This window comes from Trypanosoma brucei, chromosome 7 (assembly GCF_000210295.1).
Source record: "Trypanosoma brucei gambiense DAL972 chromosome 7, complete sequence".
NCBI classification, from domain to species: Eukaryota; Euglenozoa; class Kinetoplastea; order Trypanosomatida; family Trypanosomatidae; genus Trypanosoma; species Trypanosoma brucei.
This window is the reverse complement of record NC_026740.1, coordinates 315,608-334,888: the sequence shown is the minus strand read 5'-3', so window position 1 is coordinate 334,888 and position 19,281 is coordinate 315,608. Positions and strand designations below refer to the sequence as shown.

Here is a 19,281-nt window from a genome sequence, read left to right as displayed (position 1 = left end):
TGTAGAGAATGGGTAAACCGATATAGGACGCACCCATAACGGATGTGCATTGGGTCGCCAGTTTATCTGGAGGACAGGAAAGTATCGACCGTTAGGGGAGCTCGAAGGTGGGAGCTGAGTGAGCACAACCCAAGCACAGCGAGTTAAGGCAGTGAAGCCATCCATGCCATAAAAGATGTAACACGGAGATGCGCGCATACAGAGTACAGTGGCTCCCTCTTTCTCGGTAGCACCCGAAGATGGTTGACATTTGTCTGCATTTGGAGGGTAAAGCGCATTTCCCCGGAACCAAGTACGCTCCCAAGAATCCAGTTACCGTGGACGGAAGAGTCCTTCATTCCCACATGAATACAACAATCTCCTTCGTCGACAATTCAACCACTGAACGCGTCTCTTCATTTTCTTTACACCCCAATGGGATTTCCTACGTACATGTTTGTCAATTCATCCCACTGGTGCTGCGCCGTTGCGCCTCCAACGTAGGCACGAGCGTCCTGCCGGTGTTTCCACATTGCCTTGCCTCTACTCAAGGCTTTCTGCGAAACACCAAATACTCTACCAAGAGTCCTCTCGATCAAACACGCGGTAACATTGGGTTTAAGAAGTGGTAAAAGGTCTCTATATGCCTCACGCAGATTCGGCACGACACGGGAATCGAACAGTGTCGCAGATGAAGCACAATTGGCACCGGGTTTCAGTGGGTTCACAATAAACAGTTCCGTTGACGTCTTTGTGAACGTGCAGCCCTTAGCATAGTCAATTCCCTCCTTCAAATAGTCAAATTGTGTGCCGTAGTATTTCAGAAGAGCAACAAATTGGGTGGCATAGTTATTCCCTGACTCACCAGTGCATTCCTTTGGTGCCTCCTCCCGCAGAAACCACAGAACCATAATAGATACGGGAAAAGACCCGAGGCCATTTTTACTGGGATCGTTAAGCTCCCACTTGTCAAGCAGAGCCTTCAGTAACATGATGAGCCCCCGGGCTCGACGGAATTCTTCTCTTCTGAACTCATCACGTAGAAAAGCTGTGGTTTTCAGACCATCGCTCTGGAATGAGACATCAACTGCTTTCCCACAGGAATGAACAGCCTTAACAAGTGGCACACGGGCGTGTGGAATACAAACGATTCTACAGAAGGAATTTGAAGACCGCATGCTCTTCGCCACAGTCCGCAGTGCCAACGAGTAATTTCTTTGCCGCTCTCTTTTAAATTCTGGTGGATCACTCAAACTTGCAAAGAGAGACTCTGTCACCATACCACAACTTCCGCCGTATTCATAGTTCCTCCGGAACATATTGGAGTTGTTCGTTCTGCCGGCAACATGTGGTATCACTGAAACGGCCGCAAAATCCATGTCACTGCTTGGAATACAAAGGCCTGTAGACCAACTACCGAAAAGTGCTACTTGCAGGCCGACGTTGTATAGAGTTTGTGCTACATCATGCATAACCAATCTCGCCTTGCGGTGCGCTTCCTCATCGGGAGCAACTGCTGCCAAGAAAGAAAGCAATCCTTCATCAAAAGTATGGATACCTTCCGAGTCAAATGGCATGTTGCTACTTCCTAACGGTTCCGTCTTGGGGCACAGCGTACTCATCTTGGACTTGTAACGTAGCCTTCGATCTTCCGCATTGTTGTCACCTGTACGGTGCCGTTTGAGCCCACCTTCTCTCGTCCACGCGCAATCAGCAGGGTTATAGCCCCGATTCCAGGAGGGATTCACCACTGCTGTTTGCTGGGCTCCATCCACGGTTAACATCTGCGTTCCTTCGACATAAGTGGCAGGAACGTTGGCAGACCACCTTTTTACGCGGGACCAGCCATTGCCGCTCCTTTTACTGCTTCTCCCTCCGTCGCTTGCGCTCATTTGCAGATTTCAAACCTCCTTTTTTTCTTATTTTTTTTCCATACAAGTAGCGAGTCAGTGTTATTTAGACAAGGGGGAAGGGAGAAACAGATGCTAAGGAACAATCAACCATGAAGTTAAGATGAACGGTCATCACAAACCAAACAACATGGCACTGCAACACAGGGCGAACGTTACGCCAGTGTGAGTACTGACGAAAGGAATATTCCACCGCGGTGTACCTTCTAACAAAAGATCTGAAATTCTGTTTTGTGTCAGGCTCACTGGTCTAAACTATACATTTGAAAGAGACAACAGGGTGAACGCTCCCCTCAATGTAACTCCACGTTACGCGAACGGTGTTGGTACATCATATCATGCTCGAGAGGATGATGTGCGCTGACACTCCGCATTTTTGCGAGCAAGGCGCTCCTCCAATAGTGTGTCAATCTTTTTCTGGACTGTGCGGTTGATTTTATTCCCATGGAGCACAAGTGACATCATGCGGAAATTGCGTTGAGTTGCCTCGATCAAATTGCTTGCGCTCCACTCCCCAATCTCATTAGCAGATAGATTTAATGACGAAATCGACACGCCGTTCAAAATGCTGTTCGCAAGCGAAGCAGATGCCTCATCGTCCAGCTTATTGTCACTCAGGTTCACGTCGGTAATGGTAGAGCTTGTGCCAATGAGGTTCGCGATACGCATCCCGCCAATCGGCCCAAGTTGGCACGAGCTGAGGTCCAAATGGGAGAGAACGGTCACCTGGGACAAAATAAGTGCCTGGGATATATCCTCACCTCCAATGCTGTCAAGAGGATTTCCAGCAAGACAGAGAGACCGAAGCACGCTGTTTTGTGCTAAACCATCTTGTGCAAAGACACGGACGGCTGCCGCTGTTAGGGTGTTTAGCCGAATATCTAAGCGCTCCAGCGAAGTGTTTTCACGCAACATGGCGGCAAGATCAGCGGCTACGGCATCGGTGGCGTGGTTGTTTCCAAGTGTGAGCTGCTTAATAGAACGATTCTTTTTGACCGCCGCTAGAATCTCGGAAACGCCTTCTGGTCCGAGACGGTTTCCGTACAATTGCACACACTCCAACACACATTCAGGTCCCTCTATAAGTTTGGCAACGGGCTTCGCACCACCCGGTCCAATTTCGTTCAGCGAGATGTCAAGGGAAGTGAGATATGTGTTCTTCTCTAACTTTCGAGCCAGAAGGGCAGCGCCCTCCGGTCCAAGTTTGTTGGATCCAAGCCCAAGGCGCTTCAAACTGGTGGACACAGCAACCGCCTTGAGCAGCTTGTGCACACAACGGGGAGTGAGGCCATTACCACGTAAATCAAGCAGCCGCAAATTCACTGAAATACTCACTATGTTGGAGAGTGCGTCGCAACCTTCTCTCCCAACATCGTTGAAACACAACAGCAAATCCTGGACACCCGACATGTTCATCGCCGTCACGACTTTCTGCGCCCCCTGCGGACCAAGATCGTTGTCTGAGAGGTGAACAACTTTCACGAGCGCTCCGGCATCTCCTTCCGCGATAAGACGGCATATACCATCCAAATCTTTGGAAGTTAATCTCTTCCAAGAAACTTCAATCTTCAAGTCCTGGGAGGAATCATTGTCAAAGACCGTTGCCAAGGAAGCACCTGGCTTGATTGTATGTCTGTGATTCCCCCTTAGACCACATATCCTATTTATGCGGTCCGCGAGCATGATGGTTCAGACAGCTCGGAGGCTAAGGCGATGAACCCACTACTCAGCGACTCCAAGGGGCAGCTCGTTTACCCTACAAATAAGGTTACTAAAAAAAAAACAAATTGGGAATACAAAGAGAGAAATATATACACATGTGCATCCCTCCCCTCCCCCCCAAAAAAAACAACTAAGCAATGGAAAGGAAAGTGGAAGTCAACCCCCCTTTTCGTGCTTCGTCTTTTTGTTCCTCTTTCAGTAAATTGTGATAATTTCGCTACAGGGTGGCAGGTCGTTCATGCGCACACACCAATCCTCCTCCATACTCCAACGTGCGATTCCTTCCCGTTACCTTCAGCAGGTTTAAACTAGATTAGTACTCGATTACCTGACACGCGTCGGTGATCCAATTTACTATTATGCGCGTACATTAGGGACAATTTCAGTGCAGCGCCTTATACCGCTGCCGTTCCCTACGAATACTCTGTTGTGCGCAGTAGCACGGAAACGCTCCATCTCCGCATTTGTTCACACGTGCAGACGTGATTTTATACGTCACTAACAGTAGAAAGGAAATTCAACAAAACCAATGATACGGTAGAAGGAAGAGAAGCAAGAAGATGAAGTGTTTCAATAATCAAGGAGCAGACGGCAAGTGGCACAACTGTCGCAGGTGCGGTTGAGGACGCTTCCTTTCACTCCTTTTCCGTGCTTAACGTTCCGTAAGAACATCCAAGCAAACAAGATCAGAAACGGATGTGACATTTTTAAAAACCTTCTCAAACTTCCTCCGCTTTTCGTTCTTCCACATTTTCCATATCAGTATCAAAAAAAAAAAAAGAAACACCTCGTTTATATCTCCAATCAACATGTGCAGCACCAATAATATGTAAGACAAGGCGAAGAAGGAGGGCTTTTAAAAAAAAAAACATAAGGGACTATAGAGAATATATCAAGAATGTTTATGTACACCCCCAATACAATATAATTTATTTATTTTCAATGAAAAAGAAAGTGTCATTATTATCACTTTCTCCCTCTGAGTAGTTGACCCTGCTCCACTTTTAAAAGGTCCCCACTGCCCTGAGTTGATCACAACTCGGAAATATGTTCCCAATGATAGATATAACAAACTCATTAATAACAACACAAGTATTTGGATATTGTATTGGTTTGCATGTTTAAAAATAAAAATAAAAAGTTGCAACAGGAGCGAACATTGCAACAGTTGTATCCGCAAAGAAAATTTCTTTGCTTCACCCTCCCCTTCCGTTTCCCTAATTTCATTCTTTGGTTTCGAATATTGGCCCATCAAAACCTCAACTACATCTACCTTAATGTTGTTGGTCTCATTTGTTTGTTACACACTTACACTTCCCCACTCCGGCCCATGTCCTGTCTATATCATTCAAAACAATTAATACAGTCACACTCTCTTACTTATAGGCGAAATACATACATATGATCATCCAAATAGAGCGGCTTTGATGCCCTCTAACGTTTTTGCGTGGTTGAGGCCCATTGGTATGTCTTCAATTCCTCTACTTTAGCCTCAATCAGGGCGTGGAGGTCGGCATCGACCTCCTTAGCAATGTTTAAGGCATCACCATATACGGGATGTATGTGCTGAAAACTTTTGTCGGTTGAATCCATTGCATGGTCACAGAACCACTGTACAACACGCCGTTGATTGTTAATAGCCGCCTGCATTAACCCGTTGGTTCCATCACCTTGGACCTTATTCGGACACTTCACAAATCCGGTGCACCATAGCGCATCAACAAGCTCTACATTCCCCGATGCACACGCATGCGAGAACAACGTCCGGTTGCGGGAATCTTCCTCCTCCCAAAAGTCAATAGGTATACGCCCCTCTTTTTTAATTGTCTCCAAAAGAGCAAAGAGCTTTTCGCCTGCTACATGCGCCGACTCAGCTATCAGTACGGCAGTGACGGCCGTCTGCAGCATCGGTTTAATTGACTGCAAACAGTCTTTCCCCTTCACGTACTTCAAACCTTTAAATAAAAGCCGCAAGGACTCGACACGCTCCCGACGGGCGTCCGTTTGCAGGGCGGTTAGTATTGTTGACCACCTGTCGGCACACATCCCCTCCACGCAACTCGGAACCATAACAATATTCAAGATGTTCGTCCGGCCATGCAATACACACTGAAGGGGGATCTCCTTTGCCACTAAAAGGTTTGCGAGGCAAGAAAGCTCCACGCGTTGCAGCAGGGTTTCTGCCAGAGGGCCCCTCACCCCCTCAAGGGGATTTGTCACATCACCCTCCGCTATTAAATGGAATAACGCATCGCAAACCGCCTCGCAGCAACCTTCGCTCTTGAGGCGAATTGGTCCAACTTCCACCCCCTTGCACAGAGACGACAGACTTTGATGCACATTTGTCTTCGCTCCCTCCAAATTTTTCTTGTCTGAAACACTCAAACTGGTAAAGGACACGGAGCGGCAAACCTCACAAAGTTGTTCCAGTGATTTTTTTAGTTGAAGCTCCTCTGGAGGAGCATCAGATGCGTTTCCCTTGGATTTCTTGTCCCGCTTATCCTTGGACTTGGGCAGTGCTGATGGTTTCTCCGCAAGGTTACCTCCTTTAGCATCCCCAGTGGCAACTGAAGTGCACTTCGATGATCCAATACTGCTGGAGGACGCAACAACAGGGTCACGGAACGTGGAAGTCGTGTTTCCACTTGAATATTTCGTCTGCGCTGCAGATGCGCCTCCGGATCCCGCAACCGAACAGTCACCCCCAAGGTAACGATTTTCATCGTCGTTGGTACCCCGGTTGTGTTTGTCAGCGCCTCTCGGACTCGCAGCGCAGGAATCACCAAACGCAAAAGAAGCTCTTCTCTCCGATTTGGATCGGTTAGGCCTTCCGTCTCCACAGCCATCGCGCGGACTCGAGAATCCTTGCCTGAATACTGCGGATGGTCTTCTACTTCGTCTCTCTCCCCCTGGCACCGAGTCTCTCCGCTGAGAACGAATATCACTCAGTTCAACAGGATTATCAGGCATATCGTGGTTAGATTTTCTTTTGCCCTGCCGCTTACCGAACTCCGAGAGTACAGTCACACCAACGTTTAAAAAGCTGTTCAACGCCTCCTGATCTATCACCTCCCCAACAGCAGGCGATTCACCGCCAGTGTTCCCACCCGCAAATGAACGTGTGAGCGGAGCTTGATCACCCCAGTCGGGGTCATCGTAGCCCTCCTCTTCAGAACTGTCAGACTCCAAGCCTTGCTGGCCGCCTTCGGCTGTACCGTCTTTTCGTTCGACCTTCGTGGTAGCAGCGCCAGGGTAGTGCAGATACGACTTCAACATGTATTTCGTCCCTTCGTCCAGTTCGATTGGTGCAGGGGAGATCGGCTCGAATACCTCAATTAACGGAAACACTCGGTAGTTCTCTTCATCTGTCTGTGCACGAATCAGGTACTTAGTCGATAACGACGAGTGCGTCTTGTAAAACAGAAGCTTCAACAAAGACAAATGAATAAACCCCGACCCAGTAGTCACTGCATAACGCGATGGCATCACGTTACGGTACGCTGTGTGGATCACCAACCTTTTCTTTACGTTTCCGCTCACGTTGTCTTGGGTGGGTCGATAGGTGCTCCCCTGCAGGAAAAACAAGGCGAACATAAGCGGCTCGATAACGAATAATATGACATGTGGCACCAGCAGAAAAGCAGTAGCAGCAACGTCGATAGAAACCAATGCAAGCCATGTCCACATCGCCTCCCTGGGCTGATCCGAAGAAGGAAGAAGCCATAGGTGTGAAGTAAAGGGGACGAACACGATGAATAATACGAGGTAGAACAAAAAGGTGTACCAATGCGAGGTAAATAGGAAATTGTTACCCGCGATAGTTATCAACAGCGCATTGCTTGCGTTCACGAAGGCAATCCCACGCATAGCGAAGACAAAACGGTTCAGCGGCCCATTGTCAAAAAAGAGGTCCTGCAGTATCGTGTGTGTAAGATTGTTCTTCGTAAAGCTCGCCGTGATTGCGTAGGTAAACACCACGAGCGTGTAGCTGATGGGAATCAGAGTAGGAAGTTGCACCCTAACGGCTATTTCTCTTGCAGTTTCCGACAGCGAGAACACATTCGGCAAGTTCAACGACAGCGTGACCAATATAACGACAACGTTGATTAGAAGTAGTATGAGTGTGGTGATGTTACGTTTCGCCCACTTATAATCGTTGCACGGGGAACAATGAATGGGAATAAGGCCACGATAGTTATAATAGTATAGACCGTCCTTTTTCAGCATATAACCGTAAAGTGCCTTCACCTCCACTGTGTGTGGGAACGTTTGAAGTGCATTGGCCGCGCTGTCAGCTGCCTCCGGAATGTTGTGATTACCGTAAAGTGCAAGCGTAAGACAGTTCTGCGCAAGTGCGCTTCCTGGATAACGGTGAGCCACATCCATTGCACGGCTCAAGAAGTTGTCAGTGTGGGCAAAAGTGGTGCATTTAGACATCGTCAAAGCCCCCAAACGAGCGTTGGGGTGAAACTCCCGTATCCGCCGGGCCCACTGCAAGCATAATTGTATCACACTTTCCCCCAGCATATCACTTTTTTGAACGAGGGCAGCGGTATCACCTGCAACGGAACATGTTGAAAATTCTTCAGATGTCGACGAAGACATTAGTTCACCGATCACATGCTCACCAACACGGCAACCAAATGCGTACACAAGCATGGGCGAGCAATCAGTGAAGGCGAACTCAACAGACCCGATAATCTCCTCTGCGCAAGCCACCGCCAGCGTCACGTTTTCCCATGCTTCAACGTACTCTCCCTTAGCGAATTTTTGGTTGGCCCGCACCATGTACACGGGAAGCATCTGCTTAATGGAAGCGCATAAGGCGGTCCGCCGCGGGTATACCATTCGCCCTAGGGGCGACTTCATGTTCACCTTCAGCTCGTGCATGTTAAACCCACCGAAAAAGGCGGGGGCCAGTGCAAGGTACAGCTGCCGGTGGACGGAAACGGGCCACTCACTTATCGTTTTGGAGTCTTCTATGGCCGTACAGGCGATGCAAAGAATGTCCAAGAGCCACTCACCTACATTGTGCGAAGACGAATAAGGAAGTGCCTCCCTGATGACCCGTATTGCAGCTTCCATCGAACCTAGCTGCAAAAGGGTAAGGGCATGAATGTATTCACACAACGCAATCAAATACCTCCGCCGCGGAATTGGCCCGTTAAATGAGGTGATGCGCCCGATACACTCCGGAAGCGGTAGAAGAAAAGTAGCAATGCTGCAACCAACCATCGCTACAAACGGTTCCTTGTGTTGCATTAGTATGGCCACCTCCTTGCCAGCAAGCGTGCGCTCTCCAAGCTCGATTAGACTCATACAAAGAACGAAGCGCACCATTATGCTCATGTAGTCATCCAGAATCACCTGGTCCCCACCTGCCAGGGCCAAAAACTCAGTCGCGCTAGTGGTTACACTTCGATAGCGTCGCGTCTTCCACGCGCATATGGTGGAAATGAGAAGCACCTCATCCTTGCCACAGTGGGATAGTAGTATGTCCTTCATTTGGGATGCATCCATAGGGGCCCACATAGCAGTTGGACCTTCACCAAGAAAACCGGCCGACAACGTATCGGCATCCCGCTTCCTAGCTGAGGCGGCCGATTTCGGGCTCCCATCGAGGGTCGTCATGGGGGGTAGCGCGAAAAAGTGATGAAACCACACAATGTCCGATGCTTTATAATCCCCATCGTGCAGGAGGAGAGCAATGATAAACCACCTGTGGATAACATCCCAATCCACAATCTCGCATGCGCCCATGGCAGCTTGCTGACACTCTTCACTGGTAGGATCAATGCTCGCACCCAGTGCTGCTGCGAGTGCGGCTCTACCACGCACATGGCTTAACAAGACTTGGCTCATCCGTTTCAAGGAGGAGCAATCATCGGACAGCAGCCCCTTTAGGCGTTCGTGGACTACGACACAACTGGAGATTATAAGCGCTTCCATCATCTTTAGTGCTCTCTCTGTGTCCCCTCGCATCACAAGGGAGGCTGCCAAACACAGAACATCGTTGTTTTTGCTGCTCAGGGAGTAGGCATCATCCAAGTGGCCAACCGAAAGAGAAACCCATGCAGGTGGGAAATGCATGGACTCATGCACGCTCTTATTGAGGACGCTTATACCCTTCGGTGCATTTGGGGCAGCGCGGCTCATCAATGTTGATTCATTTATTGCGTCCATGCTGGTAAACAAAGGACGATATTGGGATTGGTGTTGAAAATGAAGCTGCTTCGCCCAAACGTTCACCCACTGCGGCTAACGCCACACTACCAACCCCGGTTCTTGTGTATCAACCCAGCCAATTTTATTTCTGTTTCCACAGCCGTTTCCAGAAATAAAAATGATGTTATACCCTTTACCAAGCTTAACCTCACTGCCAAGGAAAAGTGCTTCAGTTTTCAAAGAATTAAGTGCAAAAGATGAGAGCTCACAAAAGAAATAAATGAAAAGTAGCATTCTCGCTTCGCCAACACAGCGTGGCGTAAACGAGAAGGTGTGACTATTTATCCACAGCAGTAAGGCGTACGGGAAATACGAGAAGGGGGGTGAGATATTGCATACGACGCAGATCTGAAAAGAACACACTTATTATACCCTTACACAATCAACAAATTAAAGTGTTTTCTGTACGCATGGAATGTGTCCTGACATGAGAACTGGAAAACAAATAAAAAAAAGATTGTATACCATCACATTTCTTTTTTTTTTTGCGACCAAGTGGGTAATTTTTCCGCGTTGGGCCCCATGTGTTTAACGGCACTGAAGAACTATATCCATGTCCTCTTTCACTGTTTCATACTCCTTACAAACGGCTTGTATATCTGGACAATTCATCCAGTAGTCGCCAACGAAACTCTTCAGGAAAGCCCGTACTGTGTCTATTCCATCGCTGAAGAACAAACGCCGCGACGCGCAACAGACGTCAGCAGGGGAGAGCATCGACAATGCAGGCGCCCCATTACGCACGAGCGAGAGAACCTCTTGCAGTGTTCGGACCTGTGTGCTCTCGCCCCTATCAGCTGTCGTTAAGGTCGTAGCTGCGGTTTCTTGTTGCTTGTGCGTCCACTGTTCCATGCGTCGTCCAGCCTCCATTATTTGTTTCACACCTGCGCTGCAGTGCGGAAGAAGCGCCTGTGCCAGCGAAGGGTAAGCACACGTGTGTGCTAATGCCTCGTCAAAGAGTGCCCCAAGCAACGCGCGCCACTCAGGTTGTAGTTCGCCTTCGCTTCCACTGCTATCAAGATGCGCAAACGGAGCTACTGCGGAGAAGCAGGCAGATATTGCACCATACTGACCCATAACTGTCAGCGCCTGGCGAAGTATAACCAGAATGCTGTGAACATAGCACAAATAACGCTTCAGAAGAGTTGATGAATACGCAACACCGAGGGTGACGAAAGCCTCAGCTACACCCTGGAATACTGCTACCAGTGCGGCAACGGCCCGGTTGCCGAACCCCGAATCAACGAAACGACATCGTTGCACGCTAGTCGTGAGACGTTGAACCATCTCATGTATTAATCCGCAGAAGAATTCAATCCCCGATTCTTCCAAATGAGGCCAACGTTTTAATTGTGACTCGAGAGCAGCTTCTGTCGAAAGTTGTACATCACCGAAGCCGTGGACCTCATCTGTACACTTAGTTCCTGCAGACGTACCCACAGGCCATGGAATTGCCTCAAAAGCAGCCAGTCCAGTGCAATAAACAAGGGTTGACACGTGTGCGGGGTCCTCAACCGATGATAGGGATGCAACTGTTGGAAAAGAGAAGAGGCAAGTACGTAATTCACTCCAGTCTTCTATCTGTGTGTCCCCTCTTTTGCGGTGCTGGGAAAAGAGCAGTGATATGCGCAACTGGGGGACTCCAAATATATTCACTACTGTGCTGAGAGAAAAGAAGCGAACATTCCTGTTCTCTATGTTTGCCCACTCGCGATCGGTTTGCTCAATGTGCACCCGCCGTGGTGACTCTCCGGTGAGCGGAAGAAAATAAAGAGAGAGAACCTTTCTGCCATCATCGTTACCAAGAAGCAAAAAGCCACAAAGGGGCCCACTAATCCACGAAGCGTCACAAAGGTTCAAACTCGGTGGCAAAGATACGCCAACACCCGCATTCGCACTCGAGCGTTCATGAACGCTCGCTCCTAGACAGGCGATAAACGCATCTGGGGAGTTGGGTTTGGCGACTAGAATCAGTGCACCATTGGAACTTGCGCAAATAATTGACGAGTGTGTTTTAAATCCCTGTAACTGTTGCGGTACCTCGCACCCCAGAGGAGGGAGTGGCGGCTTTGTGCCGGCAAGTCCCGTTGCTTGCTTGAAAGACATAGTTGTATTCCACCTTTCAACCACACCGAGGGGTCTAAGAAGTTTTTTCTGCGACTCACTCCGCCGGAAAAGGTGCGAAACCCACACACAAGTTACTCTCTGTGGTTCCGCATCAGATACGCCTATCCGAAATACGATTACCACACCATGATCGGTGAAGGTTGTAACTTCTGTATCGACTGTCTCAATCATTGCATGCGTAGTCTGACTCAGAGGTCTTCGTGCTCTTGCACAAATAATCCGTTGGGCGGGCATCGACGCGATAAACTCACCTGGAACGGTAAGCCGCACGGATTTGAATGGTGCATGGGGCTGCCCATCCCGGATAAGTAAGCCGAAACATTGCGATGCGACATTACCACCCACACATTGCTCAAGTAGCAGCACCACCCTACCCCCACGGCACATCACGACATGTTGAACGCTGTCGGGCGAGGTAAGCAGGGTTGCACGATAAGTAATGATCTGCTCTTTCTTTTCCACGTGCAAAACAGGGTTTACGACGAGCAACTTAGTTTCAGCGTTATTTGTCATGAGCAACATGGCAACCGTCGGGAGTCCCTGCAACACCGAGTTTGCATGGCTCATTTCTGCCTCCTCCGAGTAGCTGTTTGAGCTCAAGTCGTAGCTCATCACCCATTTGGGTTCAATGGGAACGCCCAACAACTTCGTCGCGTTGACACACGAAAAACAAAAAAATTGCGAGGTGTCTCCCTTTTCATGCGCCCCGGGGATTTTGAGCCGAGACGCCCCATACGAAGGGCGGCTGAAAACCAACTCCAGATTTCGCGTCACGACGCAGCAGCCCCAGCAAACTTGGTTACCAAATGGGTCTGGATGCAACGCAAAAACGACATTTCCGGATCCTGAATCTATACAGGAAGGGACTCGCTCAGTGCAGTGCGGTCGAAGCATATAATGGAAAATCTATACGCACAAATTTTAAAAACGTTTGTGCACCTTGTACGGCTGTACAATGTATATATATTAGTGCAAACCCCCAGAGAAAAAAGTCTATCCGTGTTAAAAATAGGAAGCGAAATTACGAGTAAATCTATTTTATCTTTTTCTATGGTACTTCCCTGCACAACCAGTTCGGTACGCCCCGAGCAAAAACAACTCAAGACCACTCCGTAGGTTTTCCCGAGAAGCAGTGCTTTGCCCTTTACGCGCTGATAGTTCGAACACAACATTTAAAATATCATCGTCCAAGTTTACAGAGGAATGTAGAAGGGGGGAAAGAGGAAGAAAATGTCAAACAAGAGTGCATGAACGGTTAAATGCTGCTGTGATGATATATGGATAGAGAGAAGCGGACGCACTGTACGAGTACAAGCATGCACCCATCGGTAAGGGGTGGTGTTAAAACCCTGGATGGCAAATGTACAAGACAGGAGTACCCCTCTCACCAATATGTGTTGTTACTTGATCATTAAGAAAAAAGTACAAAGCGTATTTATAACCCCATCCCAATAAACACATACACAAATACACACCTGGACACAACTCAAACAATGACTTCGTTGATCACGCACCCTCCTGTCGCTCTTTAGTAAGGCGGTCATAAAGACACACATTGATGGGGAAGGGTTCGTCCAACGATGCCGAATAATAAACGCTACGGTCAACCAGATGTGCGATAACATTAGCCTCCAAAAATGCCGCAGGCACAAAAATGTATACTACAGAGGTAGGGTGTGTGAAGAGCCGCAATTCCTCCGTTTCATCAGTTACTGGCCGCAGAAAAACTCCAACAGTAGTCCGCCCTTCGCTTTCCTCAACACTCATGACATGTTCCATCACATCGCTGACCTTCACCACATCCACTAAAGGATGCACTGACGCCAGCGCTGTGTCTGCCACTAAAGAGGGCAAAATTACCCTCCGACACTTATATTTCGCCGCCGCCATAAGCAGAACATCCACCTCTTGAGGTGACGGCTCCCCAGTCAAAGCGATTACGACATCACCCCTTAGATCGTACTGTTTAGGATGCCGAACAGCTTCCCGGGAAGCCGCAGAAGGGGCTCGCCCCGGATCCTCTGATGTGGGGGACATTATCAATTTAAATTCATCACCGACAGCGGAAGAATCAGGAGATAAATCCCTCGAAGTTGGTACTGTTTGGGGGTTCGTTTGTGTCTCAGAGGGGGCATGTCTCTCACCTTGTGGTTTAGGAGACGGGAAAAGTTCGGGGGCGGGTGGTGAACCTTTCGGCGTTTCCACCCCACTGTAGTTAACCTCGTTTGATTTTTCCGATCCTAGATTTGGGAATGAGTCATCTAATCCAGACAGCTGTAGCGCATCCAACCCTCGCGAAGCTGCCACCCCCTTGTAACTACCTGAATGCGCCGCTTCGTACGCCACGTCCTCGTCCTCCTCATATTCGTTATAGGTTTGTTGCCGTGAAATCACGCCTCGAGCTATCGTAATAACACTGAGTGAAAACACTGGAAGGAAAACTGCAAGCGGTATCATTGGCCCTGAAGACCGGTGGGCTGACTGTGATATAATCTCCCCAGTTGCACTCTTCAGAATTCGCACCGTTTCTAACCATTTTCTCTTCTGCAAATCAGCAAGCGAAGGAACTCCACTGAGTCGCAACAACATTTTAGCGAAGTACTCAACAAATGAGGGCAATGCAAGACGTGCGCGCTGCAAGTGCTCCGGCATGTGCCCATACCCCTTAGGAAGGGCGCAAAGGGTTTCCACGCCCATAGAATAATTTACCGCTGTGCGTCTGGACGCCGATACAGTTACAGCGTATACCAGACGACCAAGGGACCCAACAAAGTTAGATCCAGGCAATATCAACGAGAAGAACACGATTGGCTTTCGCAGAACAGAAAAAAAATAGCGAGTCTTTTGGCCTATGACATTATCAATATAGTAGCTCATGAACGTTGAACTCAGGTCGTCGGAATTTGGGGATCCAGAAGAAAATTCGTCGTAGGTGAAGGATGCATGAGTATACACTCTGCTTTCATACCCACTAGTGTATTCATTGTAATATTCTTCATCGTCGACCATTGATCCCGTGACGAAGTCAGCTTCGGAGCTGCTCACGTGAGAAGTGGACACTGACACATGAGTACGTCTTGTAGGAGTAAAAAATTCTTCGTTTACAGCGGCAGAATACGTAGAGGAAGTGTTACCACTGTAATCTAAAGTGTCATTAGCATTGTTCATCACTTCCCTCCCTACCCTGCTTATTTTACAAATACTCTCTCCCTACTAATATGATTTTTTGTTGCAGTAGCCAAATCAGAAACAGGCAACCCCGTAATGGTTTTACTGTAATGTATGATCAAGGGGGTTTTAAAAAGTATATATATAGCATGTGCTTATACGAGTGCACATACACATATTACGATAACAATATCCTCTTGTCATGACAGCGCCGTTGAAAGTGTAAGAGCGCATCCACTTAAATTGAGGGGAAAGAGACATTAAACCAGTATTAATTTCAACGAACAAACAACTATCTGCCAGAAGGAAGGGAACAAAAACATATCGACGGAACAACTCCTTGTTCGTCTCACGCATTTTCCGCACAACACATCCGTGCGCCAACTCGTTAATCTCGATTGAGAACACCTCACTTCTCCCAACTGAAATGAGAGCCCAGTTACCTTAATGCTATTAGCTCCAACTTGGGTACGGGGAGCGGCTTCGGCTTCGGCTTCTGTCGCTTGACCACGAGTCCCGTCCGGAAGACGAGCTTCTGCTCGAAGGAGATGTAGAGTAGCGCCTCGTTTTCCGTGGAGTAGGTGACCGCCTCACTGTCTGCCGCTTCCCGTGCCCCCTACTGCAATATTCCCCACTACGATCGCCCCTCTTCGGTCTTTTCCGCGCCCCCCTGCTTTCACTACGCGTGCGGCGTGACGTCCTCTCCCGCCGTTCTCCCGCGAAGCGTGATGAAGAAGTCGGTTGAACACATTTGGCTACTTTCCCAAATGATACGTTTACTCGATTACCATCAATGATAGATCCGTGGAGATGGACGTATACCAATATAGTGTCATCAGTCGTGGCACCCACAACTTCCGCGCGCCCCGTGGGACACGTCTGCCAAAGAGCAGATTTGGGCATAATAATACACCTCACTCGTGCAAACGGTTCAATTAGCTCCCGCAAGTGAGCGTCCGTAATACTGGTTGGTAAGTTGGAAATGCGCGCAACGATGTTCACAGTCATCACGATTTTGACAACGTATGGTACAAACTACCTGCAAATTAGTCTACTTCCGGCTGCTGCTGCGAATGGTACCGGCTGCCTAACAAAGAAAGGTTTGGAAAGAGCACAAATGCGAGAAAGAATGGATAACTATAGACGAAAATCGTTGAAAATGGCCTTCAAAAAATACCTGTACACAGAGGGGGTTCAATAAGGGAAAGGGCAAAGGGGTCCAGAGTAGAGAATCAGGATGCTGAGAGCTCGAGCACACAAATAAATTAATGAGAAATAGCGATAACCAACAAAACGTCACAAATAGACCTCGCATGGCGACTTCAAGACAATTAGGGAAATAAAAGGAAATGTAGAAAAGAGAGTATGGCCTCTGACACGTAAACGACTGGAAGTAGATACTTCACCTAAAGCATAGTTGAGTTTGTGTTAGTAGCTCTTGATATGCCTCGCACGAACGTATTTGATCGAGAAGTGTTAGTAGGCCACCTACAAAATGTCCTTGGGACCGGCTACCGATGAGAGTCAGCATACAGCACCCATCGAGCGTCTGCACAACGACATCATCGTGATACTGAAAGCTTACATAGAGTGGCACACCCAGGTTCAGTTGGTCTAAATTCTGAAAGCATCGAGCACCACTAAGGGCGACGTTGCTTTCCATTATCGACTCTGCTACGCCGTACGTATCTTCAGCTGACGAAACAACAGCGTCTCCTCCATGTTCCAAACCCATGAGACACGCAACAGTCGTATCACCCCGAGTATCTGATACAATCACCTGTGTGAGAAGCCTCATCTGGATGAGCTGGTTGAAATACTGCTCAATGGCGGTGCCCGGGACATCCATCGTACTCATTTCCCTCCGGCTCGCACACTTAACTCCCCCTTAAACAGTTACGTGACGTTGTCGAGCCACTGTATACCAAGTATACTTTTTCCTAGAAAAAAAACAAGTGGCGGAAGGTACATAAGAATTTGAATTATTGAAAATTCACTTAATAACAAGAAGGAAGTGTTCTGTATGATCGACCAGTAGCAAGTCAATAATTTCAAACTTAAATATTAAACTAAACCGATATCCGCAAAACAACACGTAGGTTTTTTTTAAAACTTCAATGTTTGTGGAAAAGAGGTGTCAAAAAATAACTTCTTCCTCCGTAGCCTCTTTGACGCGGACCTCCGTCAACTCAGGTGGAGTGGCACTGAAGGCCTCGGTGACAGCGTCCTCTTCTTTTTCACGGGAGTTCGCATTGCTCACGTCTTTAAGATAATAATTAAGAAGTGTGTGCTGGGCCGCTTCGTTTACTGATTCCATCAGGGTTTCGCCTTTTCCTTGGCCAATACAACGCTTTCCTGCGTAAAGCCGGCAAACCGTATATTCAACCTGCCTAAACTGCTGGAAATTGTAAAGCGTAGCGTAAGAATTGGTTTCGTGTACCTCAGTGACCCTTCGGATCACCTGGTCGACATCTATAGGAGATGACGACAATGTTTCTGACACATTCGGATCGTAGCGGAGAATGATTTGAGCCTCTTTCAGAGCATTTTGTGGGCGCATACAGTTGATCACCATAGGGGGCGCCTCTTTGTTGTGACGAGTTACCCGGTAATCGTCGAAGATGTCATCCCTAAGACTTTGCACCGCATGGGCACCACCACTGGACGAAAACTGCTCTTTCCGGTTGTCGCTCCGAGCATTAAGCGGATGAACGACACGGCTCATAACTCCTAACTCGTCATCAGTGAATTGTTCGAGGGCGGCAAGCTCATTTTCAATGTCAGTAGAAAGAGACTCTAATTGTTGTATTTTCTCTTTTTCCGTTGTGGTATCACATTCAATTCTTGCTTTTGACAGCATATCAACCATCCTATGCGCCTTCTTAAGTGTCTGGTTGGTGCTTACAAACGAGGATATTTGACCACAGAACAGATTTTCAATCAGTGGCACTACACGGACATTGTCACCTGATTTTTCTGCCAGATCCACAAAGGCAACGAATGCGTACACAGACTCCCTTATCCACTCCATTCGGGGGAGTAAATCACCTTGACGTACAGGGAACTGTTTCAATCGCTTAGATGAAGACCTGAGAACGCCCCTCCAATACCATCGTCTTTGTTGTGTCACTCCTTTCTCCACACGTTGGAGGTGAGCAGCAGCCTTATGTCGTGCGGTATTGAACCTCTCAGTGAGGACATTGAGTTCACGCCACATGTTTATCTCCCCATTAATTCCACAAACGTCAGCGAATCCCAGACGGAACGCGGCTCTACCACATGCCAAAAGACTACAACACTCATGTATGATTTCCTGCAAGTGCTTTGACCGCAGCCGTGGATATTGTTGTTGTACGGTGTTAGCAATTATACTTTCAAGGAGGGCCTTTCCCCTCAAGGCCAAAATCCCATGAACGGGGGAATCAAGTGGGGTAGCATTTAGTAGACTCCACAGTGAGTCTATCTCCCTCGTTTCGATATTGCCCTCAGCATGACGCGATTTATCTGCGTTTCTTGATAAATCTCTCGCTTCTGACAAGCCAATGTCGTAAAAAGATGGGTTCGCGGACGTATTTTCGACTCTTTCCCCGGTCCCTAATTCCGTCTCAGCGCGCTTGATTAATTCACGTACTTTACGGAGATAATTTGGTGTGGACGACTTTGACTCGAAGAACCCCTCCTTTTCACACACCTCAACCATAATCCGAAAAGCATCACCCACGCTGCGTTCAGACGGAACGAGAGAAAGTGCAATTACACCGCGGCGCTCCGCCCTCCTTCTCAATCGAATACCCTCTTGATATTTCGCGTACATGGGATTATCCGCTCGACTAATGCTATGCACATCAGAAGGATTTACCGGCAACACAAGTCTTCTCGGCCGAAATCGGGGGCGATATTTCGAAAGTCCGCCGCTACTACTATTCGCTAAAAAAAAATTAGCACTACTTCTCATCTTATCCTATGTAGATATGAAACACATGATTGAGAATAAAGTGGATAGATGTCACCAAAGTTCAAGAAATATAATAAAAAGCAGCTCACATCAATTTCATGGGACGGTTTCCACCTGAAAATCTTTCCTATCATCCCTCAAAATCAATTTTACCCATTTAGGTGCTGCTCACCCACACGTCTCCTGCCGCTTGCA

The 19,281-nt window shown here is 48.1% G+C and overlaps 10 protein-coding genes across 10 annotated transcripts; 1 reads left to right on the top strand and 9 right to left on the bottom strand.

The window, feature by feature from the left end:
* Positions 1 to 404: 404 nt before the first annotated feature.
* On the bottom strand, positions 405 to 1,871 carry TbgDal_VII1440 (DNA polymerase sigma-like protein; the record flags this gene model as incomplete). Its single annotated transcript, XM_011776151.1, has 1 exon — positions 405 to 1,871. One exon carries the CDS (start codon positions 1,869 to 1,871, stop codon positions 405 to 407), a length of 1,467 nt encoding a protein of 488 aa, XP_011774453.1.
* Positions 1,872 to 2,225: 354 nt separating this feature from the next.
* Positions 2,226 to 3,572, bottom strand: TbgDal_VII1430 (hypothetical protein, conserved; the record flags this gene model as incomplete). Its single annotated transcript, XM_011776150.1, has 1 exon — positions 2,226 to 3,572. One exon carries the CDS (start codon positions 3,570 to 3,572, stop codon positions 2,226 to 2,228), a length of 1,347 nt encoding a protein of 448 aa, XP_011774452.1.
* Positions 3,573 to 3,602: 30 nt separating this feature from the next.
* Positions 3,603 to 3,923, top strand: TbgDal_VII1420 (hypothetical protein, unlikely; the record flags this gene model as incomplete). Its single annotated transcript, XM_011776149.1, has 1 exon — positions 3,603 to 3,923. The coding sequence occupies one exon, from the start codon at positions 3,603 to 3,605 to the stop codon at positions 3,921 to 3,923; it is 321 nt and encodes a 106-aa protein (XP_011774451.1).
* Positions 3,924 to 4,503: 580 nt separating this feature from the next.
* On the bottom strand, positions 4,504 to 4,863 carry TbgDal_VII1410 (hypothetical protein, unlikely; the record flags this gene model as incomplete). The annotated part of the gene is made up of 1 exon (XM_011776148.1): positions 4,504 to 4,863. The coding sequence occupies one exon, from the start codon at positions 4,861 to 4,863 to the stop codon at positions 4,504 to 4,506; it is 360 nt and encodes a 119-aa protein (XP_011774450.1).
* A 182-nt stretch (positions 4,864 to 5,045) lies between these two features.
* On the bottom strand, positions 5,046 to 9,794 carry TbgDal_VII1400 (hypothetical protein, conserved; the record flags this gene model as incomplete). Its single annotated transcript, XM_011776147.1, has 1 exon — positions 5,046 to 9,794. One exon carries the CDS (start codon positions 9,792 to 9,794, stop codon positions 5,046 to 5,048), a length of 4,749 nt encoding a protein of 1,582 aa, XP_011774449.1.
* A 570-nt stretch (positions 9,795 to 10,364) lies between these two features.
* TbgDal_VII1390 (hypothetical protein, conserved) lies at positions 10,365 to 12,857 on the bottom strand (the record flags this gene model as incomplete). Its single annotated transcript, XM_011776146.1, has 1 exon — positions 10,365 to 12,857. One exon carries the CDS (start codon positions 12,855 to 12,857, stop codon positions 10,365 to 10,367), a length of 2,493 nt encoding a protein of 830 aa, XP_011774448.1.
* Positions 12,858 to 13,469: 612 nt separating this feature from the next.
* On the bottom strand, positions 13,470 to 15,131 carry TbgDal_VII1380 (hypothetical protein, conserved; the record flags this gene model as incomplete). Its single annotated transcript, XM_011776145.1, has 1 exon — positions 13,470 to 15,131. The coding sequence occupies one exon, from the start codon at positions 15,129 to 15,131 to the stop codon at positions 13,470 to 13,472; it is 1,662 nt and encodes a 553-aa protein (XP_011774447.1).
* Positions 15,132 to 15,584: 453 nt separating this feature from the next.
* TbgDal_VII1370 (hypothetical protein, conserved) lies at positions 15,585 to 16,139 on the bottom strand (the record flags this gene model as incomplete). Its single annotated transcript, XM_011776144.1, has 1 exon — positions 15,585 to 16,139. One exon carries the CDS (start codon positions 16,137 to 16,139, stop codon positions 15,585 to 15,587), a length of 555 nt encoding a protein of 184 aa, XP_011774446.1.
* A 394-nt stretch (positions 16,140 to 16,533) lies between these two features.
* Positions 16,534 to 16,989, bottom strand: TbgDal_VII1360 (hypothetical protein, conserved; the record flags this gene model as incomplete). Its single annotated transcript, XM_011776143.1, has 1 exon — positions 16,534 to 16,989. One exon carries the CDS (start codon positions 16,987 to 16,989, stop codon positions 16,534 to 16,536), a length of 456 nt encoding a protein of 151 aa, XP_011774445.1.
* A 279-nt stretch (positions 16,990 to 17,268) lies between these two features.
* Positions 17,269 to 19,086, bottom strand: TbgDal_VII1350 (spliced leader RNA PSE-promoter transcription factor, putative; the record flags this gene model as incomplete). The annotated part of the gene is made up of 1 exon (XM_011776142.1): positions 17,269 to 19,086. One exon carries the CDS (start codon positions 19,084 to 19,086, stop codon positions 17,269 to 17,271), a length of 1,818 nt encoding a protein of 605 aa, XP_011774444.1.
* Positions 19,087 to 19,281: the final 195 nt, after the last annotated feature.